Source organism: Thamnophis elegans, chromosome Z (assembly GCF_009769535.1).
Source record: "Thamnophis elegans isolate rThaEle1 chromosome Z, rThaEle1.pri, whole genome shotgun sequence".
In the NCBI taxonomy this organism is placed as follows: Eukaryota; Metazoa; Chordata; class Lepidosauria; order Squamata; family Colubridae; genus Thamnophis; species Thamnophis elegans.
In genome coordinates, this window is record NC_045558.1 from 60010094 (window position 1) to 60032632 (window position 22539).

The 22539-nt window shown below is 40.9% G+C and overlaps 1 protein-coding gene across 4 annotated transcripts in view; it reads right to left on the reverse strand.

The window, feature by feature from the left end:
- The window catches only part of MYRIP (myosin VIIA and Rab interacting protein), a 184049-nt gene that overhangs the window by 8575 nt on the left and 152935 nt on the right, over window positions 1-22539 (reverse strand). For 2 of the 4 annotated variants that reach the window (XM_032237120.1, XM_032237118.1), the window contains exons 11-14: window positions 21816-22055; window positions 9583-9777; window positions 7277-7438; window positions 6890-6991 (exon numbers count right to left, since the gene is read on the reverse strand). In XM_032237120.1, the coding sequence (XP_032093011.1) occupies window positions 6890-6991; window positions 7277-7438; window positions 9583-9777; window positions 21816-22055 (699 nt within the window). The remainder of the gene's footprint in view (window positions 1-6889; window positions 6992-7276; window positions 7439-9582; window positions 9778-21815; window positions 22056-22539) is intronic. The other 2 variants (XM_032237122.1, XM_032237121.1) reach the window with 2 other exon arrangements.

Below are 22539 nucleotides of genomic sequence, written 5' to 3' on the forward strand. Positions count from 1 at the left end.
GTCACCATCCATCTGGCAACAGCTCCTTCCAGGGCTAGGGTGACCACTCGCACTCGGGCTCCTTGGATTCGAAAATCACACCCATATTCTTGCATATAGCACATGTGCCACAAAGAATCCCAATTTTTTCGGATTCCCATCAAATTTTACCCCCAAGAAAGGAGTTTTCCTTTCTAATTGCAGGTTGCGGGGTTGGTTCAGAGTGGCCCCCAACCCATGCTCCAACTGGGGGTTCTTGGTTCCTAGCTGTTGCTACTTTGCCGTCAGCTTGATCAGCAGGGACCAGAGAGGGGTTATTTCCCCTGACGTCACCCCCGTTTGCCGCCTTTCCAACACTTCTCAGTTGCTGGTCTGGCTCCCCCCGGATGTTGAGATTTTCCAAAATTTCCATCACCAGCGTGGCTTCATTTAGCTCCTCCTGCTCAGAGGGGGCTTCTAACCCTGGATTTCAGCTACCTTGGGTAAGAGTGACTCCCCTGGTCTTCCATTCCCAGCTGTCCTTCGTCCCGATTCCGATTGACCAACAGGGCTTTTTGGGGTGCCACAAGCTCATTCTGTTCTCTCCGCCAGGATACAAGGAGCAGGTCTCTGGTTGTGGAGGGGTTTCCATCTCCCTCCAGCAGTCAATTTCCCCTTGTTCACTGTTATGCTCAAACATGGTTTGCTGTGTCCCCTTGGTAGAGTAAAAATGTTTCTCTCCTGGTTGACCACTTTGCAGAGAGATGCTGCTTTATGTAATGGTTCCTCTCCTAACTTGAGAAAGTAAAGACTTTTGAAACGGATTATTTCAAAAGGAACCTTTAATTAAGCAGGATGGAAACCATTAGAAGCAAAGCAGCATCTGAAACCCTTTAGGCCATGCAAATGGCATTAAGCCTATAACGACCACTCCCCTTTGTCTGAATGCAGATTCTGACCAATAGACAAGTGTAAATATGCTTTCTTAGCTCTTCTGCCCTGGAATTCAATAAAACACACGTTCCCTTGGCTATCTCTAGTTAGACATCAAAGTTATATATCCCACATGGCTCTCATAAACATCCCTCCAGAGATGTTGGGACCTTCAGTCTCCCGGTGACAGGAAACCAGTTGTAAAATTGTAAAACTCAGTTGTTTCAGATGTAGCTAATGATTTTACACCGAGGCTCCCCTCCTCCCAATTGAATGGCAGTATCAGTTTTAGGGATCTGACAGCAGATGTACATGACTTTTGCTGAGAATCCAGACAAAGAAACTGAGGGGGCAGAGCACCAAGAAAAAATTGATTACTTAGATACCGCATTTCATACCAGGACATAGAAATGGATCCTTTGAAAGTGCAATCAGTACTTGACTGGAACCACCCAGAACATGCAAACAGTTGCAAAGCTTCCTGGGATTTGCCAACTTTTACCGGCAGTTTATCCCAGCTTTTGCCCAAATTGCTCTCCCCATCACCAAGCTCTTAAAAATGAAGTGGGAGGGTAACCGAAACTGAAGCAGCCTTTGAACTGGACAATGGAATGCCAAGTGGCATTTGAAAAACATAAATGGCTGTTTTCGGCAGAACCAATCCTAAAGCACCCAGACACAGAGAAACCATTTGTCATTCAAGCAGATGCTAGCAATGTGGTGATAGGAGCGGTCCTGCTTCAGAAAAATGAGGAAGACCAATTACAACCATGTGCTTACACATCCAAAAAATTGAATGAATCTGAGCAAAAGTGGGCTATTTGGGAGAAAGAGGCTTATGCAGTTCGATGGGCTCTTTTAACCTGGAGAGGAGTAAGATCCCTTTTGAAGTCTGGACGGATCATAAAAATTTAGAAGCTCTAAAGACCTCAAGGAAACTCTCTCCAAAACAAGTACGATGGGCTCAGTACTTTAAAAGGTTTGAATTTATGCTCAGATACCGCCCGGGGGGGGGGGGAGGATTTTCTGGCAGATGCACTACCAGGAAACCACAATACAATAGTATGAAGCCAAACATAATCAAATCCATGATACAAGACAATCAACTAGCTGCTAAAGTAACCACCAGATCCCAGGGAAAACGAGACACTTTGAAGGACAATGAAACCACCCAAACTTTTAAACATGCTTTAACCACCGATGAATGGTTTTTGAGCCACAAAGACAGCTGCCTGATGAAGATAATCTAGGTTGGGTGGGAGGGAAGTTGTATGTTCCAGCAAGCCAAAGACTGTACTTAATGGAAAGGTGCCACGATTCCAAACTAGCAGAACACTTTGGTTTTGTAAAAACTTTACATCTAATTAAAAGGCAATTTTGGTGGCCATCACTAAAAAAGGACATAGAGAACTATATAGCTAGCTGTCCAATTTGTGCGGCAGCCAAAAGACCCCAAGGCAAAATGCCAGGACTGTTACATAAGGTACCCGAGCCTTCAGCACCCTGGAAGGAGATTGCAATGGATTTCATTGTCGAACTACCAGAAAGCACAGGGAATACTATCATTTGGGTCGTAACAGACTTGTTCTCAAAACAGACACATTTTATACCGTTCCAAACGATCCCAACTGTCAAAAGTCTAGCCACGTTATTCCTGATACACATTTATTGCCTTCATGGAGCCCCGCAGAGATTCATCTCCGACAGAGGGGTCCAATTCACCTCAAAATTTTAGGGGGCATTCTTAAACTTACTGGGCACCGCCCAAGGACGTGCACCAATGGTCAAACTGAAAATCGGAACATTGTTCTAGAACAATACCTAAGATGTTTTATTAATTTTCAACAGGATAACTGGGTTGATCTTTTACCTTTTGCAGAAGTGTCTTTCAATAACACTGTGCGTTCAAGCACTGGGTTCACCCCTTTTAGAGTAGCAACAGGCCAGGATTTCAACCCTATGCCTGAACTACCCACAGAGGAACCCACCATCCCCTCACTAAAAGAATGGATAGACAACTTATGAAACACATGGCCAGTGGTTAAATTAGCCTTACAAGAAGCTAGAGAGGCTTTTAAAACTCACGCAGACAAAAAAAAGAGTAGATCCCAAACCTTTCCATGTTGGAGATAGAGTATACTTATTCACAAAATTCCTGAAGTCGTTGCAACCATCAAAGAAATTAGAGCCAAATTTCATCCGACCTTTCCCAATCACCAGAGTTATCAACCCTGTAACAGTAGAATTACTCCTTCCAAAGACACTGAGGCAATTCCATCCAGTGTTTCACATTAGTTTACTCAAATGAGAAGTAATCTCACAACTCAGACCACTTGCACCTACACCACCTGTTCCTATCATGATAGAAGGCAAACAACATTTTGAAATTAAGGAAATCCTGGACTCTAGGACCCACTGTGGGAAAACCCAATATTTAGTTGCTTGGAAGCATTTACCTTCATCTCAAAATGAATGGATAGAGAAATACCACATTAGGGCCCCTGTCCTATTGAAAAAAATTCACTCCCAATACCCTGACAATCCTTGTTAAAATACTATGATGCAATTTCTTTTCCTATTTTTTCACAGGTGGATCTCTCCTTTTTCTAAAGAATGGCAGCATGTCAGATCCCTAGAAGTGATACTGCCATTCAATTGGGAGGAGGGGAGCCTCAGAGTAAAATCACTAGAGTATCTGTAACAACTGAGTTTTACAACTTTACAACTGGTTTCCTGTCACCGGAAGACTGAAGGTACCAGCATCTCTGGAGGGATGTTTATGAGAGCCATGTGGAATAACTTACTTTAATGTCTAACTAGAGATAGCCATGGGAACGTGTGTTTTATTGACTCTCAGGGCAGAAGAGTTAAGGAAACATCTTCACATTTGTGTATTGGTTAGAATCTGCATTTGAACAAAGGGGAGGGGTCATTATCAGCTTAATCCCATTTGCATTGCTCAAAGGGTTTCAGATGCTGCTTTGCTTCTAATAGTTTCCATCTTGACTGATTTAAGTTTCCTTTTGAAATGTTTGTTGTTGCTTATTGTTGTTTATGCCGCCCTTCTCCCAAGGACTCAGGGCGGTGTACAACATTAAAAAAAACACATATTTCAAAAGTTAAAAAAAAATTAAATAGAGTATCCAAAAAACAAACCAATTAAGATTAACAATAACATTTTAAAAAATTGATTAAAATTAACAATAATCAATCATTTATTTTATTTTGTTCAGGCCAGGGTGGTTTGCTTGAAAAGCCAACTTTTTAGGGCGTGTTGGAAGGACCGGAGGTCGGGGATTATACGAAGCTCCGGGGGCAGCTCATTCCAAGGGAAGGCGCTCCCACAGAGAAGGCTCTCCCCCTGGAGGTCACTAGCCAACACACTCAGGAGGCCAACTCTGTGGGATTGCATTGGACAGTGGGAGGCTACCGGTGGCAGTAGGTGGTCTCGCAGGTATCCTGGACCTAAGCCATGGAGTGCTTTAAAGGTCATAATTAGTACATTGGATCGCACTGGAAGACAACCGGCAACCATTGCAGGCTGCCTAAAAAGGGCGCAACATGGAAGCATCTAGGTATCCCCATGATAATCCGTGCGGCCGCATTCTGGACCAGTTGAAGCCTCCGGGTGCTCTTCATGGGCAGCCCTGTGTAGAGAGCATTACAGTAATCCAGGCGAGAAAGGATGAGGGCACGAGTGACTGTGCACAGAGCATCCCGATCCAGGAAGGGCACAACTGACGTACCAGGCTAACCTGGTAAAAGGCCCCCCTGGTCACGGCCATCAGGTGTTCTTCTAAACTAAGCCGCACATCCAGGAGGACTCCCAGATTGCGGGCCCTCTCTGAGAGGGCTAAAATTTCTCCCCCATCATAATTGATGGAACAAGATGAACAAATCGGGATGACAGAAACCACAGCCACTCAGTCTTGGAGGGATTGAGCCTGAGCGTGTTCCTCCCCATCCAGATCTGCACAGCCTCCAGGCATCGGGACATCACGCCGAGGGCATCGTTTGGGTAGTTTTGGATAGAGATGAAAAGTTGGGTATCATCAGCATATTGATGATAACGTACCCCAAAACCATGGATGATCTCACCAGTGGTTTCACATATATGTTGAACAAGAGGGGTGAGAGAACCGACCCCTGGGGCACCCCACAAGTGACGCACCTTGGGGTCGATTCCTGCCCTCCAGTCAACACAAACAGGTAGGAGGTAGGTAGGAGGAGAACCACCATAAAATGGTGCCCCCCACTCCCAACCCCCCGAGTTGTCTTAGTAGGATACCATGGTCGAGGGTATCGAAAGCTGCCGAGAGATCTAATAGGACCAGGACAGAGGAGCAGTCCCTGTCCCGGGCCCGCCAGAGATCATCAACCAATGCGACCCATGCCGTCTCTGTGCTGTATCCAGGCCTGAAACCTGACTGAAAAGGATCCAGGTAGACAGCAGGTGCTTGGGAAGCTGACGTGCTACCGCACTCTTGACAACCTTCACTACAAAGCGAAGGTTGGAGACCGGCGATAGTTGGCTAAAGAAGCTGGGTCCAGGGAAGGCTTTTTAAGGAGGGGCCTCACCACTGCCTCCTTCAAGGCGGTGAGAAAGAACCCCTCTCTCAACGAAGCGTTGGTTATCGCCTGGAGCCAGCCTTGTGTCACCTCCGGAAGCTGAGACTAACCAAGAGGGACATGGGTCCAGCACACAAGTGGCAGCACTGAGTCTCCCCATAATCCTGTCCATGGCCTCGGGGGTCACAGGGTCAAACTCATCCCAGATGGTCTCCACAAGATTCATCCCTGTCGACTCACCCGAACCTACCCAGTCAGAGTCCAAGCCTGACCAGATCTGAGCGATTTTATCCTGCAGATACTGAACAAATTCTTCAGCCCTACCCTGCAAGGGGTCATTCCCAGTTTCTTGGTTAAGTAAGGAGTGGGTCACCCTAAACAGGGCAGCTGGGCAGTTATCTGCGGATGTGATAAGAGCGGAAAAATGTTGCCTTTTTGCCACTTTTATCACCACTAAGTAGGATTTAATATGAATTCTTACTAGTGTTCGATGAGATTCGGAATGGCTGGCACTCCAACCACTCTCTATGTATCTTTTCTGGCGTTTCATCTCCTGGAGCTCCTCGTTAAACCAGGGAGCCATCTGGGATTGACACCGGGTCAGAGGCCGCAAAAGCATAACACGATCCAAGGCCCTAGTGGCCGCCCTATCCCAGGCTTCCACTAGGGCTTCGGTCGAGTTGTGAGCAAGGGATTCAGGAAAGTCCCAACCTCCATCAGGAACCTTTCAGGGTCCATCAGGCACCTGGGGCGGAACCATCTAGTCGGTTCCGCCTCCCTGCGGTGAGGGGTAGCAGTATGGAAGTCAAGCCTGATGAGGAAATGATCCGACCATGACAAGGGTTGGATAGAAATATCCCCTAAATCTAGATCATTCATCCACTGCCCAGAGACAAATATCAGGTTGAGCGTGTGTCCCCCATTAGTGGTGGTGTCTTGAATTAACAGAGTTAGGTCCATAGCCATCATGGAAGCCCTGAACTCCCGAGCTGACTTGGATGTCTCACCAATGGAAGGCAGAGTGAAATCCCCCAGGATCATAAGCCTGGGGAAATCAACCGCCAATCCAGCTAAGACATTAAGCAGCTCCGGCAGGGCCGTTGAAACGTAGCAGGGAGACAGGTACATAACAAAAAGGCCCACCTGAACTCCAAGGCCCCATTTCACAAAAAGGGACTCACACCCACCTATCTAAGGCACAGTGACCTCCTGAGGTCCGAGACTTTCCCTAATAACCACCGCCACCCCCCGCCCCTGCCCTGGGCTATCGGCTGGTGAAATGCCCAGAAACCTGGTGGGCATAATTCACTAAGGGGAACACCCCCCTCATGGCTCAACCTGGTCTCCGTAATCCGTTTCAAGAGTCTTTACTTTCTCAAGTTAGGAGAGGTGCCATTACTATAATTTTGACTATTTGACTTTTCCTCACCTGGCTTGTCTGGTGATCACGTCTTCTTGTCAAATGAGCATATGGAGCCACATTCAAGCCTGCTATTGAAAGGGCTGAAATTCTGCTCTCAATATCTGAAATCTTAAAAGAACTATACATTTTAAAAAGAGAATCAAAGTAAGTGAAGAAGAAGTGCAGATTACTGAACTGTACATCTCTAACTGGCACCTACTTGAAAATCATTTAAGTTCCATTTTCTTTTTCTTTCTGGAGTCTTAATATTACCCAGTAATATTTATCTATATAAAGCATATATTTTTCCTTTACATATATATCTATGAAAAATGGATTTATATTTGGAGTTTAAGTATCAAACATATGTAAGTTATTAAGTCCATGCAGTGAATAGCTTGTTGTCAATATTACCTGAAGCTCTGCATGATGAACTTGTGCTGCAGCTGTTGCCACTTGGTCCTCTAGATCAGCTAGTTCGGCTTCTGCAGTAATGGTGTTAACTTTATGAGCTGCATCCTCAAGTTCATTTAGCTGACTCTCCAGGCCATACACACTGCCAGCTGCCAGATAGACCTAGATAGACCATGTACCACGATCAAGTTATACCTTCAGATTTGTGGAATCTTATAAAGCATTACAGTTTTAAGTTCCAACTCACATATTATTTAATTACCTTTAACGAGGTGCTGTATAAAATATGACCATCCTACTTATATGTTGATCATTTTAAATATTGGAACACAAGATTAGAATATTATGAAGAAAGGGGACAAAGCAAAGAACATTGCTTCTAGATAAATAAAAGAGAAAGCAGAGATTTAATGTGAAATGGTTCCAAATGAACACATGAAGAAAGGAAAAGAATAAATGGAGAAAAGTTATACAGGAATCAAGAAATTAATAAACCTGGTATATAATCTGTGAGGGATTTTCAATTTGTAAATAGAGAAACAAAATTTCAATTTCAATTTAATTTCAATTTATTGAGTTTGTATGCCGCCCTATTCCCGAGAGACTCAGGGCGGCTCACAATAAAAAAGGGAGGGGATACAAAAAATAAAATAAAAACAACAATTTAAAATTCTACAACAGCCATAACCTCGGATGGGGCTGGATAGTTCAACAGCCCCAGGCCTGCTGGAACAGCCAAGTCTTAACCTCTTTGCGGAAGGCCGGAAGGGTAGTAAGGGTCCGGATCTCCACTGGGAGATCGTTCAAGAGGGCCGGAGCAGCCACAGAGAAGGCCCTCCCCCGAGGAGTCGCCAGCCGACATTGGCCGGCAGATGGAATTCGGAGGAGGCCTAATCTGTGGGATCTAATAGGTCTTTGGGAGGTAACTGGCAGGAGGCGGTCTCTCAAGTACCCAGGTCCAATATCATGTAGGGCTTTAAAAGTAATGACTAGCACCTTGAAGTGTGTCCGGAGACCAATAGGCAGCCAGTGCAGCTCGCGGAGGATAGGTGTAATGTGGGTGTACCGAGGTGCACCCACAATCGCTTGTGCGGCTGCGTTCTGGACAAGCTGAAGTCTTCGAACACTCTTCAAGGGCAGCCCCATGTAGAGCGTGTTACAGTAATCCAGTCTTGAGGTGACGAGGGCGTGAGTGACTATCTGAAGGCCTCTCGGTCCAGGTAGGGCCGCAATTGGTGCACCAGGCGAACCTGGGCAAAGGTTCCCCTGGTCACAGCCGACAGATGATGTTCTAGAGTCAGCTGCGAATCCAGGAGGACTCCCAAATTGTGAGCCCTCTCTGAGGGGCGTATAATTTCACCCCCCAGGCTGAGAGATGGCATAGCTGGACCATTTTTGGGAGGGAGCATCAATAGCCACTCGGTCTTGTCGGGGTTGAGCGCCAGCTTGTTCGTTCCCATCCAGACCCTAACAGCCTCCAGGCACTGGCCCATCACTTCTACCACTTCACTGAGTTGGCACGGGGCGGACAGAAACAGCTGTGTATCATCTGCATATTGATGGTATTTAATCCCGTGCCGGCATATGATCTCACCCAGTGGCTTCATGTAGACGTTAAATAGGAGGGGGGACAGGACCGAACTCTGCAGCACCCAACGTTGAGGGGCCTAGGGGTCGATCTCTGTCCTCCGACCAACACCGACTGCGACCTGTCTGAGAGGTAGGAGGAGAACCACCGAAGAATGATGCCTCCCACTCCCACCTCCTGCAACCGTCGCAGAAAGATACCATGGTTGATGGTATCAAAGGCCCCTGAGAGGTCAAGAAGCACCAGGATAGAGGAATGACCCCTATCCCTGGCTCGCCAGAGATCATCGATCAGCACGACCAACGCAGTTTCCGTGCTGTAGCCAGGCCTGAAACCAGACTGAAAGGGATCCAGATAATCGGTTTCATCCAAGGACCGTCGGAGTTGAAAGGCCACTACTTTCTCATTGAAAATGAATTTCTTCATTGAAAATGAATTTTCAAAACTGATATAAGATGTGAAATAGAGAGACAGATGTGCATCGTGACAGCATATTGCATAGTTTCTTATATTTTGGGGGGCAAATGTTTTAGATAAGGCAGACATTAAGGAGAATCTACTTGGGATCAGATATGAGCTTCCTAAAGTCTTTCTAGTAATTCCAAATGAATTGCTGCCATTTTCTACAAAAATGAAGTGCTCCCATTTTCTAACGCTTTCAAAACATTCAATGCCATGAATAGTTATATACATACAGTTACATATCTGCCACTCTTACATTTTCTTCCAATGCTGTGAGCTGCCCATCAAGCTGGATAAGGTTTGTGCCTAATGGGAATTCTCTGTTCCTTCTTTCATATGTTTCTGCTGGGAAATCATATAGTTTTGTGGATTCTGCAATGAATTCTTCTGTTGCATTGATTACTTTTAGGACTTCAGTAGATATGTTGCAGAGAGAGGCTGCAGGACATTTCTGTTTTAAAGATAAAGAATGGATACTAGAAAAAAATACTAGTTTGGAAAAACTATGTTGTTTTCTATTGGATGTCTGGAAAGATGGACAGATGGATGAATAGATAGATTTATAGACAGGCAGACAGGTAAGAGGCCCAAAGGAAGCTACTGTTTTTATGGGTCATCTTTCCTACTGTAGTCTTTTGGGGGTATCATTTTATATATATTACCTTCTACAGAATGATCCCCTGAGTGTACACGGTCACGAAAGTATTGGATTAGAAGTCAGGTGATCAAGTCTGCTTTCCCCTATGGAAGGTAATGGCAATTTTTGGACAGTCTCAGCCAAACTTACCTCACAGGATTGTTGTGGGGGAGAAAAGAGGGAGTAAGAACTATGATTTCTTCAGAAAAATTAGAATATTTTAAAAATTCCCTTCTCACTCTTAGGGGTCAAATGTGTCTTTCTCAATCTTAGATCATCTACCAAAGTCCTGGACAGAGAGCTCTGATATTGTTTCTGGGATAGGTTGGGCCACTCTCTCCATATGTGCGCAGATACAGGGGGAGGGGTAGATAATATGCAGGTATGCATGCAGGCTAATATTTTATACAAAAGAAATTTTGTATACAAAACAGAATTTTAAAACTATTATTCAACATTTGTTCTCATAAAGGAATTATGAAAAAAGAAACAATTATTTAATAGTATCTGCATAAGAAAACTGATAATCACTGAATTCAGGTAGATATATTTGACAATCAAATCATTTTGGGCCCTGCATGCTTAAAATATTTGATTTATTTTTATTCAATTGTATTTGCCATAAGGCCTATAGGACCTTCTGACAATGATAATGCATAATAAAAACAAAACAATATATATTTAAAATAATAATGCAAATTGTAAAATGTGTTTCCACTTTATTAGTTTCTCATTACTTTCTTTCCAGAAAACTGTACTCTAGAATCCCCTAAACTTTTCATCACATAGAAGTGAGGTACAGTATATGCCTAAATGCATTATTTCATCCTTAAAAAAAAGGTTTAGCAAGAATGATGCAAAAATGATGGTGATGATGATGATGATGATGATAATAATGATAATAATGATAATAATGATAATAATAAACAAACTGGTGCGAACATCAGCCTGAAAAAGTCACCGAAAAACAGATGGTCAAGATCTTGTGGGATTTCCGTATACAAACCGACAAAATACTGGTGCATAATACACCAGACATCACACTGGTTGAGAAAAATAAGGTCACAATCATAGACATCGCAATACCAGGTGATAGCAGGGTCGCCAAGAAGGAATAGTAAATAGTAAATAAATAAATAATAGCAAATAGTAAAAACTATTGTCAGACGAGAGTACACCAACAGAGTTAGGAAAATTTTGAAATCTAAATTGAATGGTGAAAATACAATCAAGGCCATAAATACCTGGGCAATACCAGTTATAAGATACACAGCTGGCATAGTTAACTGGACACAAGCTGATTTGGACCTTTTGGACTGAAAAACCAGGAAACTAATGACAATGCACTACAGTTTACATCCACGTGGTGATACTGATAGACTATATCTGCCCCGAAAATCAGGTGGCAGAGGATTATTACAAGTGAAGCAAACAGTTGAAGAAGAAAAAGGTGCACTGGCTGATTATTTAAAAGAAAGTCAAGAACATCTATTAATCGAAGTAAAGAACAAAAATCTACTGAAGGCCCAACAGACAAAACAAGAATACAGAAAAGATGTGATAAAATCAAGAATGGAGAGTTGGCAGAACAAAGCACTGCATGGCCAATTTCTGGAAAAAATAAAAGATAAAGTGGACAGTGAACAAACTTGGTTATGGTTAACAACAAGTACATTAAAGAGAGAAACAGAGTCACTAATCCTGGCTGCGCAAGAACAAGCTATCCGCACAAATGCCATTAAGGCCAAAATCGAAAAATCCTCTGATGATGCCAAATGCAGACTTTGCAAAGAAGCTGATGAAACTGTTGATCACATACTCAGCTGCTGTAAAAAAATCGTGCAGACTGATTATAAATTGCGGCACAATTCAGTAGCACAAATGATCCATTGGAATTTGTGCAAAAATTATAATATTAAAACAGCAACAAACTGGTGGGAACATCAGCCTGAAAAAGTCACCGAAAATCAGATGGTCAAGATCTTGTGGGATTTCCGTATACAAACTGACAAAATACTGGCGCATAATACACCAGACATCACACTGGTTGAGAAAAATAAGGTCACAATGATAGACATCGCAATACCAGGTGATAGCAGGGTCGCCGAGAAGGAACATGAAAAAATCGCAAAATACCAGGACTTAAAAATCGACAAAATCACCATCAGTCAAATGCAAAAAGCCGCACTGCTTGGATCTGCACGCATATTACGAAAATATGTTACGACGTCCTAGGCCCCTGGGTGGGGCCCGACTAGTAACCAATGCCAAATCCGGCGAAACAACTGGCCGCTGTGATACAATTGTGTAATAATAATAATAATAATAATCATCATCATCATCATCATCATAGCAACAGAATTGTATCACATTAGTGACTCTGTTTCTTTCTTTAATGTACCTGTTGTTAACCATAACCAAGTTTGTTCACTGTCCACTTTATCTTTTATTTTTTCCAGAAATTGGCCATGCAGTGCTTTGTTCTGCCAACTCTCCATTCTTGATTTTATCACATCTTTTCTGTATTCTTGTTTCGTCTGTTGGGCCTTCAGTAGGTTTTTGTTCTTTACTTTGATTAATAGATGTTCTTGACTTTCTTTTAAGTAATCATCCAGTGCATGTTTTTCTTCTTCAACTGTTTGCTTCACTTGTAATAATCCTCTGCCACCTGATTTTCAGTCTATCAGTATCACCACGTGGATGTAAACTGTAGTGCATTGTCATTAGTTTCCTGGTTTTTCGGTCCAAAATGTCCAAATCAGCTTGTGTCCAGTTAACTATACCAGCTGTGTATCTTATAACTGGTATTGCCCAGGTATTTATGGCCTTGATTGTATTTCCACCATTCAATTTAGATTTCAAAATTTTCCTAACTCTGTTGGTGTACTCTCGCCTGACAATAGCTTTTACTTCTCCATGCTTGATGTTATCCAACTGCAGAATGCCTAAGTATTTGTAGGCTTCATTTTCGTTGCATTTAATTAGTTGGCCATTGGGCATTTCAATTCCCTCACATGCAGTGATTTTGCCTCTTTTTATGGATACAGTGGCACATTTTTCCATGCCAAACTGCATTGAAATATCGGTGCTGAATACTCGGACTGTGTTTGTCAATGATTGGATTTCTATTTCTGACTTTCCATAGAATTTCAAATCATCCATATATAGTAAATGCGAATTTTTTTCAGCTTCTTTGGCTGTTTGGTAGCCTAATTTCATTTTTTTTTAAGATTACTGATAGTGGGATCATTGCGATGATGAAGAGAAGAGGTGAAAGTGAATCACCCTGGAAAATTCCTTGCTTGATATTTACCATTCCATAGTTCTCATTCCCTACTGCCAACTCAGTTCTCCATTGTTTCATCGCCTTTTCAGTAAAGGATGTAATATTTTTGCTAATGCCAGTTGTTTCTAAGCATTTTATGATCCAACTATGTGGCAGTGATTCAAATGCCTTTTTGTAATTAATCCAGACCATATTCAAGTTTGTTTTTCTGTTCTTACAATTTTCTAATATCATTTTATCAATTAGGAGCTGATCTATTGTGCCCCTGCTCCTTCTTTTGTTGCCTTTTTGCTCTACTGGCAAGATGTTGTTTGTTTCCAAATAATCCATCTTGTTATCTGCAATAATGCCTGTGAGTAATTTGAAGGTTGTTGGCAAGCATGTTATTGGTCTGTAGTTTTCAGGTGTATTCCTTTAGTTGCATCTTTCTGAATCAAGTATATTTTTCCAGTTGTCAACCATTCATCAATTTGGCCCTTTTGCAAAATTTCATTCAGTTGCCTGGCCAATATTGCATGTAAACTGGTCAGATATTTGAGCCAGAAACCATGTAATTGGTCCTTTGCAGGTGATGTCCAATTCTTTACCTTTTTTACTCAATTTTTGACCATCTCAGTTGTTATTTCTAATACTTGCATTTGTTTGTTGCCAATGCTTTTCTCAAAGTCATGTATCCACTTTGTTTTCTTATTGTAGTCCTTTGCATTTTCCCACAATTCTTTCCAGAATTCAACTGTGGCCTGCTTTTCTGGTTTTTCACTTTTGGTGTCACCATTCACATTAAAACTTTGATAAAAAGGCCGTTGGTCTGATTGAAATTGCTGATTTTGTTTATATTGGATGATTCGTGCCTCATATCTTTCAATTTTTCTAGCTGTTACTGTTATCTGCTGTTTTACAATCTCTACAGCTTCATTGGTGTTTCTTGTATCCAATCTATATCTTCTGATTAGCCAATCTATGGTTTTGTTGTTTTTAAGCCGTTGCTCATGCATGTTCTTTAAGTTACTAGCATCTGCGCTTAATTTTTTGACTTTTTGTTCTATTCGGATTTTCCACTTTGGCTTTGATGCTTTTTCTGTTGTGTGACTAAGTACTTTGATTTTAATGTCTAGTTCATTAGTGACTATTACAGCTGCGCTGTACATTAACTGGTTCGTTTCCAAGATGGATCCCGATTCAATTTTTGAAAACACTGCATTAACCATTTTCATGATAGGGGCCAAAATTTTCTTAGGCACAGTTTTTAGTGATGGTAAACGTTGCCTTTCCTCATTAAGCAGAAAATGCTCCATGATCTTATCCTTCAATTCTTTTTGTTTTTGAGTTAGTTCATCAGTTGGTTCAGTGATAACTGGTTCTAGTGGTGGTAGTGTTATTTCCTCCCCGAGAGCTTCTTCTGGGAGTTCTACTATGTCTTTAGTTGTGTCTTGAATATCAGTTATTTCCGCTTGTGATATTGTTTTTTTGATTTTGCAATTTGCCTGAATTTCCTCTAGTTCAACTTCACTAAACACTTTATTCCATATAATAAATCGCCTTTGATCTGCTAGTCGTTGTTCACTAACATTTGAATCTGGATATTGTTGTTTCCATAATTCATACATTCGCTTTAAATAGCCTCTTTTTTCTGGCTCTGAGTTGTAGTAACAGGCCATTATGGCACGGTTTTCATCTGCACTATATTTTTGTCATTTTGTTGGCTGGTCCACTTGTAGCCCACTTGTCGACGGATGTCCAGGGACCTCAACATCCGCCACGGCCCTCGTTAACCCACGCGACGACCGATGCAGTATAAAATTTTTGTTCGTTTCTTTCACCATATTGTATGGGTTGGCGTGGTTTTTTTATGGGGCCAGTTGCCAACCTGACCCCAACCCTCCTCCTTTCTCATCCCAGCTTGGGACCGGCAACGGCGGAGTTGTTGTTGTTGTTATTATTATTATTATTATACAATTTTATCACAGCGGCCAGTTGTTTCGCCAGATTTGGCATTGGTTACTAGTCGGGCCCCACCCAGTGGCCTAGGACGTCGTAACATATTTTCGTAATATGCATGCAGATCCAAGCAGTGCAGCTTTTTGCATTGGACTGATGGTGATTTTGTCAATTTTTAACTCTTTTAAATGTAATTCCAGTGCTTTTGGAATAGCACCCAGTGTGCCAATTACCACTGGAATTACCACTGCTAGTTTGTGCCATAGTTGTTGAATTTCGATTTTTAAGTCCTGGTATTTTGCTATTTTTTCATGTTCCTTCTCGGCGACCCTGCTATCACCTGGTATTGCGATCTCTATGATTGTGACTTATTTTTCTCAACCAGTGTGATGTCTGGTGTATTATGCGCCAGTATTTTGTCCATTTGTATACGGAAATCCCACAAGATCTTGACCCTCTGATTTTCGGTGACTCACATGCAGTGATTTTGCCCCTTTTTATGGATACAGTGGCACATTTTTCCATGCCAAACTGCATTGAAATATCGGTGCTGAATACTCGGACTGTGTTTGTCAATGATTGGATTTCTATTTCTGACTTTCCATAGAGTTTCAAATCATTCATATATCGTAAATGCGAATTTTTTTCAGCTTCTTTGGCTGTTTGGTAGCCTAATTTCATTTTTTTTAAGATTACTGATAGTGGGATCATTGCAATGATGAAGAGAAGAGGTGAAAGTGAATCACCCTGGAAAATTCCTCGCTTGATATTAACCATTCCGTAGATCTCATTCCCTACTGCCAACTCAGTTCTCCATTGTTTCATCTGTATGAAACTGTATAAACTGTATTATTATTATTGTTGTTGTTGTTGTTATTGTTGTTGTTGTTGTTATTGTTGTTGTTGTTGTTGTTGTTGTTATTATTATTATTATTATTATGTTAATCTTTGGTAAGATTCACACCCTTTGGGGCTGGTTCGTAGCTCAACAGCTCGAATCCTAACCAAGGACCTAGAAACTGTTAAGGTAATGTCGAAGGATATAAGCTGTTCCAAGTAGGGTGGTTTTTTGTAGAATCAGAATGTTCAAGTCTGATAAATTTAGATTTTCCAAAAAGCAAGGTATCCCTTTGGGTATTGCTCTAAGGGCTCCAATTACAATCGGGACAACACACAATTTCTTTTTCCACAGTCACTCAACTTCAATTTGCAAGTCCTGGTACTTTGTGATTTTTTCTTGCTGTTGTCGAAGGATATAAGCTGTTCCAAGTAGGGTGGTTTTTTGTAGAATCAGAATGTTCAAGTCTGATAAATTTAGATTTTCCAAAAAGCAAGGTATCCCTTTGGGTATTGCTCTAAGGGCTCCAATTACAATCGGGACAACACACAATTTCTTTTTCCACAGTCATTCAACTTCAATTTGCAAGTCCTGGTACTTTGTGATTTTTTCTTGCTGTTTATCTTCAATTCGTGCATCTCCAGGTATTGCAATGTCAATGAACCATACTTTTTTCTTTTCAACTGTTGTTATGTCAGGTGTGTTGTGGGCCAAGTGCCTGTCAGTCTGGATTCTGAAGTCCCACAAGATCTTTACTTTCTCATTCTCTAAAACTTTCTCAACCTGATGGTCCCAGTGGTTTTTGCTGTGCTCAAATCCAAATTTTTGGCACAATTTCCAGTGAATGATCTTAGCAACACGGTCATGGCGTTGTAGGTAGTCAGTTTGTGAAGTTTTGGTGCACCCACTGATCAAGTGGTCAACTGTCTCGTCTTTCTCATTACAGAGGCAACTTTTGCTGTTAGTGGTAACGTGTTGAATTTTTACCTTCATGTAGTTTGTGGCTAAGGCTTGTCCTTGAGCTGCCAAAATAAAGCCTTCTGTTTCTTTTTTCAGTACTCCTGATCTTCATCAGTTCTAAGTTAGCTTTTGGTCAGCTTTGCCTTCAATACTTTTCAAGTATTGGCTATGCATAGCTTTGTTTTTCCAATTTTCAGCTCGCTTCTCAATTACTTCTTTCTTATATTCAGCTTTTGACTTTGTTGTCTTTAGAAAGCCTCCTTTATTTACTTCTTTAATCATTGGTTCTTCACTTTTCTGGATGTAATCATTCAAGCTGTGTTTTTCTTCTTCCGCAGTCTGTTTTACTTGCAGGAGTCCTCGACCACCCTCTGCTCTTCGTAGATATAACCTACCAGTCAACATCACTTTTAGGGTGCAAAGCATGATTCATTGTCACAAGCTTTCTTGTTTTTCTGTCCAAATTGTCCAACTCCATCTGGGTCCAGTCAATTATTCCTGCAGAGTATTGAATCACAGGTATAGCCCAGGTATTTATGGCGTTTTCTCCATTCAATTTTAACTTTAATATCTTGCAAATTCGTCAAATGTACTTGGCTGAAGTTATTTCCTTGATTTTATTATGCATTAAGTCAGAGGCCTCTAAAATCCCCAAGTACTTGTAGCCTTCTTCTGGTTTCACTGCCTTTATCATTTCTTCATTCTCAAGTTCTATTCCATCATCTTCTATGACCTTGCCTGCTTTGGTTGCCATTGTTGCACATTTGTCAATTCTAAAGTGCATACCAATGTCTTGGCTAAATTCTTTTGTGCTTTCAATTAATAAATTTAGTTCAGCTTTTGTTTTACCAAACAGCTTCAAATCATCCATGTACACTAAGTGCGAAATTTTCAGTCCTTTCTTTGCAGGTTCGTATCCATAGTTCATCTTCTTCAAAATGATTGTCAGTGGCAGCATTGAGAGTATAAAAAGTAGAGGTGAAAGGGAATCGCCATGGAAAATGACTCGTTTAATTCTAACTTCACCCAGTTCTTCTTCATTAGCTATAAGCTTAGTTTTCCAGAGGTTCATTGACGTTTCCATGAATTTTTGTATGTTGCTGCTGATGCCAAAGATTTTCAGACATTTCTTGATCCAGCTATGAGGAACTGAATCAAACACTTTCTTATAGTCTATCCACGCCATGAACAGGTTGGTTTGTCTTTTCTTTGAATTATTTAGGATTAGCTTGTAAATCAGCAGTTGGTCCTTTGTTCCTATTGAATTTTTGCAGCATCCTTTCTGTTCTACAGGAAGCAAGTTATTTCTTTCCAAGTATCCATAAATTTGGTTTGCAATGATACCAGTAAGGAGCTTGTATGTTGTTGGCAAACAAGTGATTGGCCTATAGTTTCCAGGGTCCTTTCCTTTTTTTTATCTTTTTGGATCAAAAATGTCCTTGTCATCCAGTTGTCATCCATTCATCCTTTTCAGGTGTTTTTAAGATGTGGTTCATTTGGGCTGCCAATCTTTTGTGCACACTTGTAAACGCCTTTAACCAGAAGCCATGTAACTCATCTGGTCCAGGTGTACTCCAGTTCTTCACTTTTCTTTGCACCATTTCTTTTCTTATCTTCACATCTTTCATTTTATGCACTTTAATAGAATCCTCAATCTGTTTGATCCATTTTGCATTTCTGTTGTGGTTCTTGTTGTTTTCCCACCCACAAATTCTTCCAGAATTTCAGAGCTTTCTCTTTATCAGGCTTTTCATTTGTTGTTACTCCATCTCCACTTTCTAAGCTTTTATAAAACTGGTGCTGATTTGCTCTGAACTGTGAGTTTTCCTTGAACTGAGTTACTCGGTTTTCATACTTTTTAATTTTTTCAGTAATGGCAACAACTCTCTGCTTCAGATCTTCAATTACTACTGCAATCTCCTTATTCTCTAAATCGTATCTTACTTCCAGGCTACTTTTGACCTCCTTGTTCTTTAGCTGACCTTGCCTTAGCAATAGCAATAGCAGTTCGACTTATATACCGCTTCATAAGGCTTTCAGCCCTCTCTAAGCTATTTACAGAGTCAGCATATCGCCCCCCCCCCCAGTCTGGGTCCTCATTTTACCCACCTTCGAAAGGATGGAAGGCTGAGTCAACCTTGAGCCAGTGAGATTAGAACCACCGAACTGCAGTTAGGAGTCAGCTGAAGTGGCCTGCAGTACTGCACTTTAACCACTGCTTCACCTCAGCCTTAGGTTCTTCAAGTTGCTCAAGTCTTCACGAAACTTTTTGATCTTCAATTCCAACTGAATTTTCCACTTAGGCTTCCTCTTCTTGCCTCTTTGGTTCTTTTGAAGGCTGCTGCATATTTCAGCTGGTTTGTTTCAGTTAATGTAGTGGTTTCAATGGTTTGCACAGCCTTATTGACCTTTTTTAGTACCTTTCTCAATTCTTTCTGGTTCACTTGGTTCAGCTTTGGCAAACATGTTCTTTTGGCATCTTCCATTTGATGCTTTATTTTCTCAGCTAATTGAGCAATACCTGTTGGTGTTTGTTCTTTAGTGTTTCCTTGTTCTTTATCCTCATCCATTTCAGCATCCTTTTCCTCCCTTTCTTCCTCAGTTTGCTTTTGAATCTGCAAATCATTCTTGATGTTACTCTTCTTTGTTGGTATACTCAGACGATTAGTTGCTTTCTCTTTGATTCCTATTAATTCTGCTGTAGTGAATAATTTGTGGCTTAGAATTACACGTCGTTGGTCCATTAGCTTTTGTTCACTGATATCACAATCCGTGTGGTTCACCTTCCAAATCTGATACATTCGTTTTTGAAATCCACGTTTTGCTGGCTCAGACTGATAGTAAGCTTTGATAATAGAGATGTTTTCTTCCCTAGTCCAGATTTTTCGCTTTTTCGCTGTAGCTCATTTTGTGCAGAATGCCCAGGAGCCATAGCATCCAATGGAACACTCGTTAATCCATTATTATTATTTTTGTTGTTGTTGTTGCATTTTTCGGAGTATAAGATGCACCTTTTTCCCTCAAAAAAGAGGCTGAAAATCTGGGTGCATCTTATACACTGAATACAGCAATTTTTGCCTGCCAAAATCCCGCCCCTTCACCAAAATGGCCATGCATTGCCTTATGGAGTCTTTCAGAGATCTCCTGGGGGCTGGGGAGGGCATAAATGAGCAAAAAATGGCTTGTTTTTTGCTCAATTTTGCTCCCCCAGCCCCCAGGAGCACTCTAAAAGCCTCCCTTAGGCTATCCATGCCCCCCTTTCTTTTTACAAAAAACAGGGCTGTTTTCACAAAAAACAGGCTTTTTGCTCATTTTGGAGGCTCCCCAGCCCCCAGGAACACTCTACAAGCTTCTTAAGAGCTATTCATGCCCTTTTTGAAAAAAAGGGCCCATTTTTGCATTTTGGGGAGGTTTGCAGAGTGCAAAAACTTTTTTTAAAAAATTGCCTCTTCAAAATCTTGATGCGTTTTATACTCCGGTGCATCTTATACACTGAAAAATATGGTAATTAATATTATTATTAATTATGAGGAAATTGCAGATAATTTGTTTTGTTTTGTTGGAAAAACAAAACAACCAATTCACAGCACCATCGGCACAACACAGGAATTCAAGCTCATTAGAACAAGATTAAGTAGTCCATCTGCATTTGAAAGACAAAGGTCACTCTTTTGAAACAGCAAATCCACATTCTGGATAGAGTGGACCATGAGTTTGAAAGAGAGGTAAAAGAGGCCACAATTTACAATTACAATTGAACAGCCTTTCTTCAACAGAGGGGGAAGAATATGATACCATCTATCTCCTGTCTACATCACAGTCCTTTCAGCAGATCCAAGAAGATTCCATACTCATTTGCATTGTAATTCAGGTGACCCTGACGGCACAGATAAACTCCCAAGTGGCCTCAAAGTCTCTCAGTGAGAGTACTAACAACCAGATGACTGCAAAGAAATATGATTGCTCCATTCCCACCCCTCCTGTCAGAACTAATCCCCCCATCTGCTCCACACCATCCAATCAGAACTGATGGAAGTTTCTTGGATGAGAAACAAAACGTCGTTTTCCTGAAGGAAAAAACATACTCAAGTTGCCTTTTGAAAAAGCACCTTTGTAACATTCTGGGTAATGGTTCTTTATTGAGATGATCTAAGAAAAGACAGTGCTAGATGGAAGTGACTAATTAAGGGAAAGAAGCAAGTGAAATTTGTGTATGTAGCTGGAAATTAGTCTATACTCTTTAAAAAAGACAAGTTGATATACTTGATATACTTGGTATACTTTCTACAGAAATATGAATTCCAGGAAACTTTTGGAATATTATTTATATGAAATTTCATTTTATGCCAAGTAAATGCTAAGCAAAAGATGGAATCTTCTACATTTCTCATGTTCAATTTTGAAGTGAATTCTACATGCATAACAAAATGCTGTCTGCAGAAACAGGATTATCTGGCCTAATTAAAGAGATTTTGGAAGAATGATTTTTAAAAGTTATAGGATCCCTACAGCAGCAACAGCAGCAACAGCACAAAGTGTGGGAATGGAAAGCAGGGATAGGAGATGACTGAAGTCACACTATGGCCACACATAGTTCCTGTAGCAACTATTTGGTTTCTCAATAATTTCACATTAGATTGTTGCAATGTGTGAGTAACACAGCTAAATATTGTCTGTACCATGTTCTGGTTGTTCAAGGATTTTACAGATGGGAAAGACAGCAGTTTTTCCTTCCCAGGCTTCTACTTCCCACATTTCAATTCCTCAAGAAATAAGATAGAAAAGGACTCATGTTATTTGCTAACTATACAGACAAAAAATATTAACTACCTTTTTAAATTCTTCTTGGAGACATTTGCTATTGCAAATGTCTAAAGCTAAGCCAGATTTCTGGTTCTCATTTGCTGTTCTTGACTCTGATGTCTCTTCCTCTGAAGTTTCTCTACTCTTTTTCATTTTTATTGATAATTCAGATAACCTTGCCTTCAACCTTGCTTCCACAGAGAGTACTTTACTTTGTTGATGTTGATCGACACAGCTGATGTCAAATTTTGATAAATCATCAAATACCTTAAATAATTAAAAACAAAAAGCAAATAATTAAATTACTATATCTCAAAAAGAAAACAGTGAAATTTGTGGCACATTTATAAAGAACTATTTATGACATAAGAACATAATAAATATATAAGGAAAAATAACTTTCAATATCAAATAGCATGCATTCAATTTTCTAAGCATTAAATAATTTCAGCCCTAGTTTTGATTTTGCAATTTAATTTTTAAGATCATTATGATATCTTTCACATTCAAGTCATCAGGACAGAACATGAACATTTTATTAGGATTTTTATTACAATCAGATTATTTCTCTGGCTGACTTCTCTACTTCATCAGCCTTGAGAAAGGTTGCTTTTCTAGCCTTCACTATGTTTCTAGCTGACATTGGATTGGCATGCCTGTAGCAATTGCAGAGAAAAGGAATGATAAGTGGACCCAGTCATGATGGGCAAAGAGAAGGCCATTGGGGTGGGGAGTGGGGAGGTAAAAGACC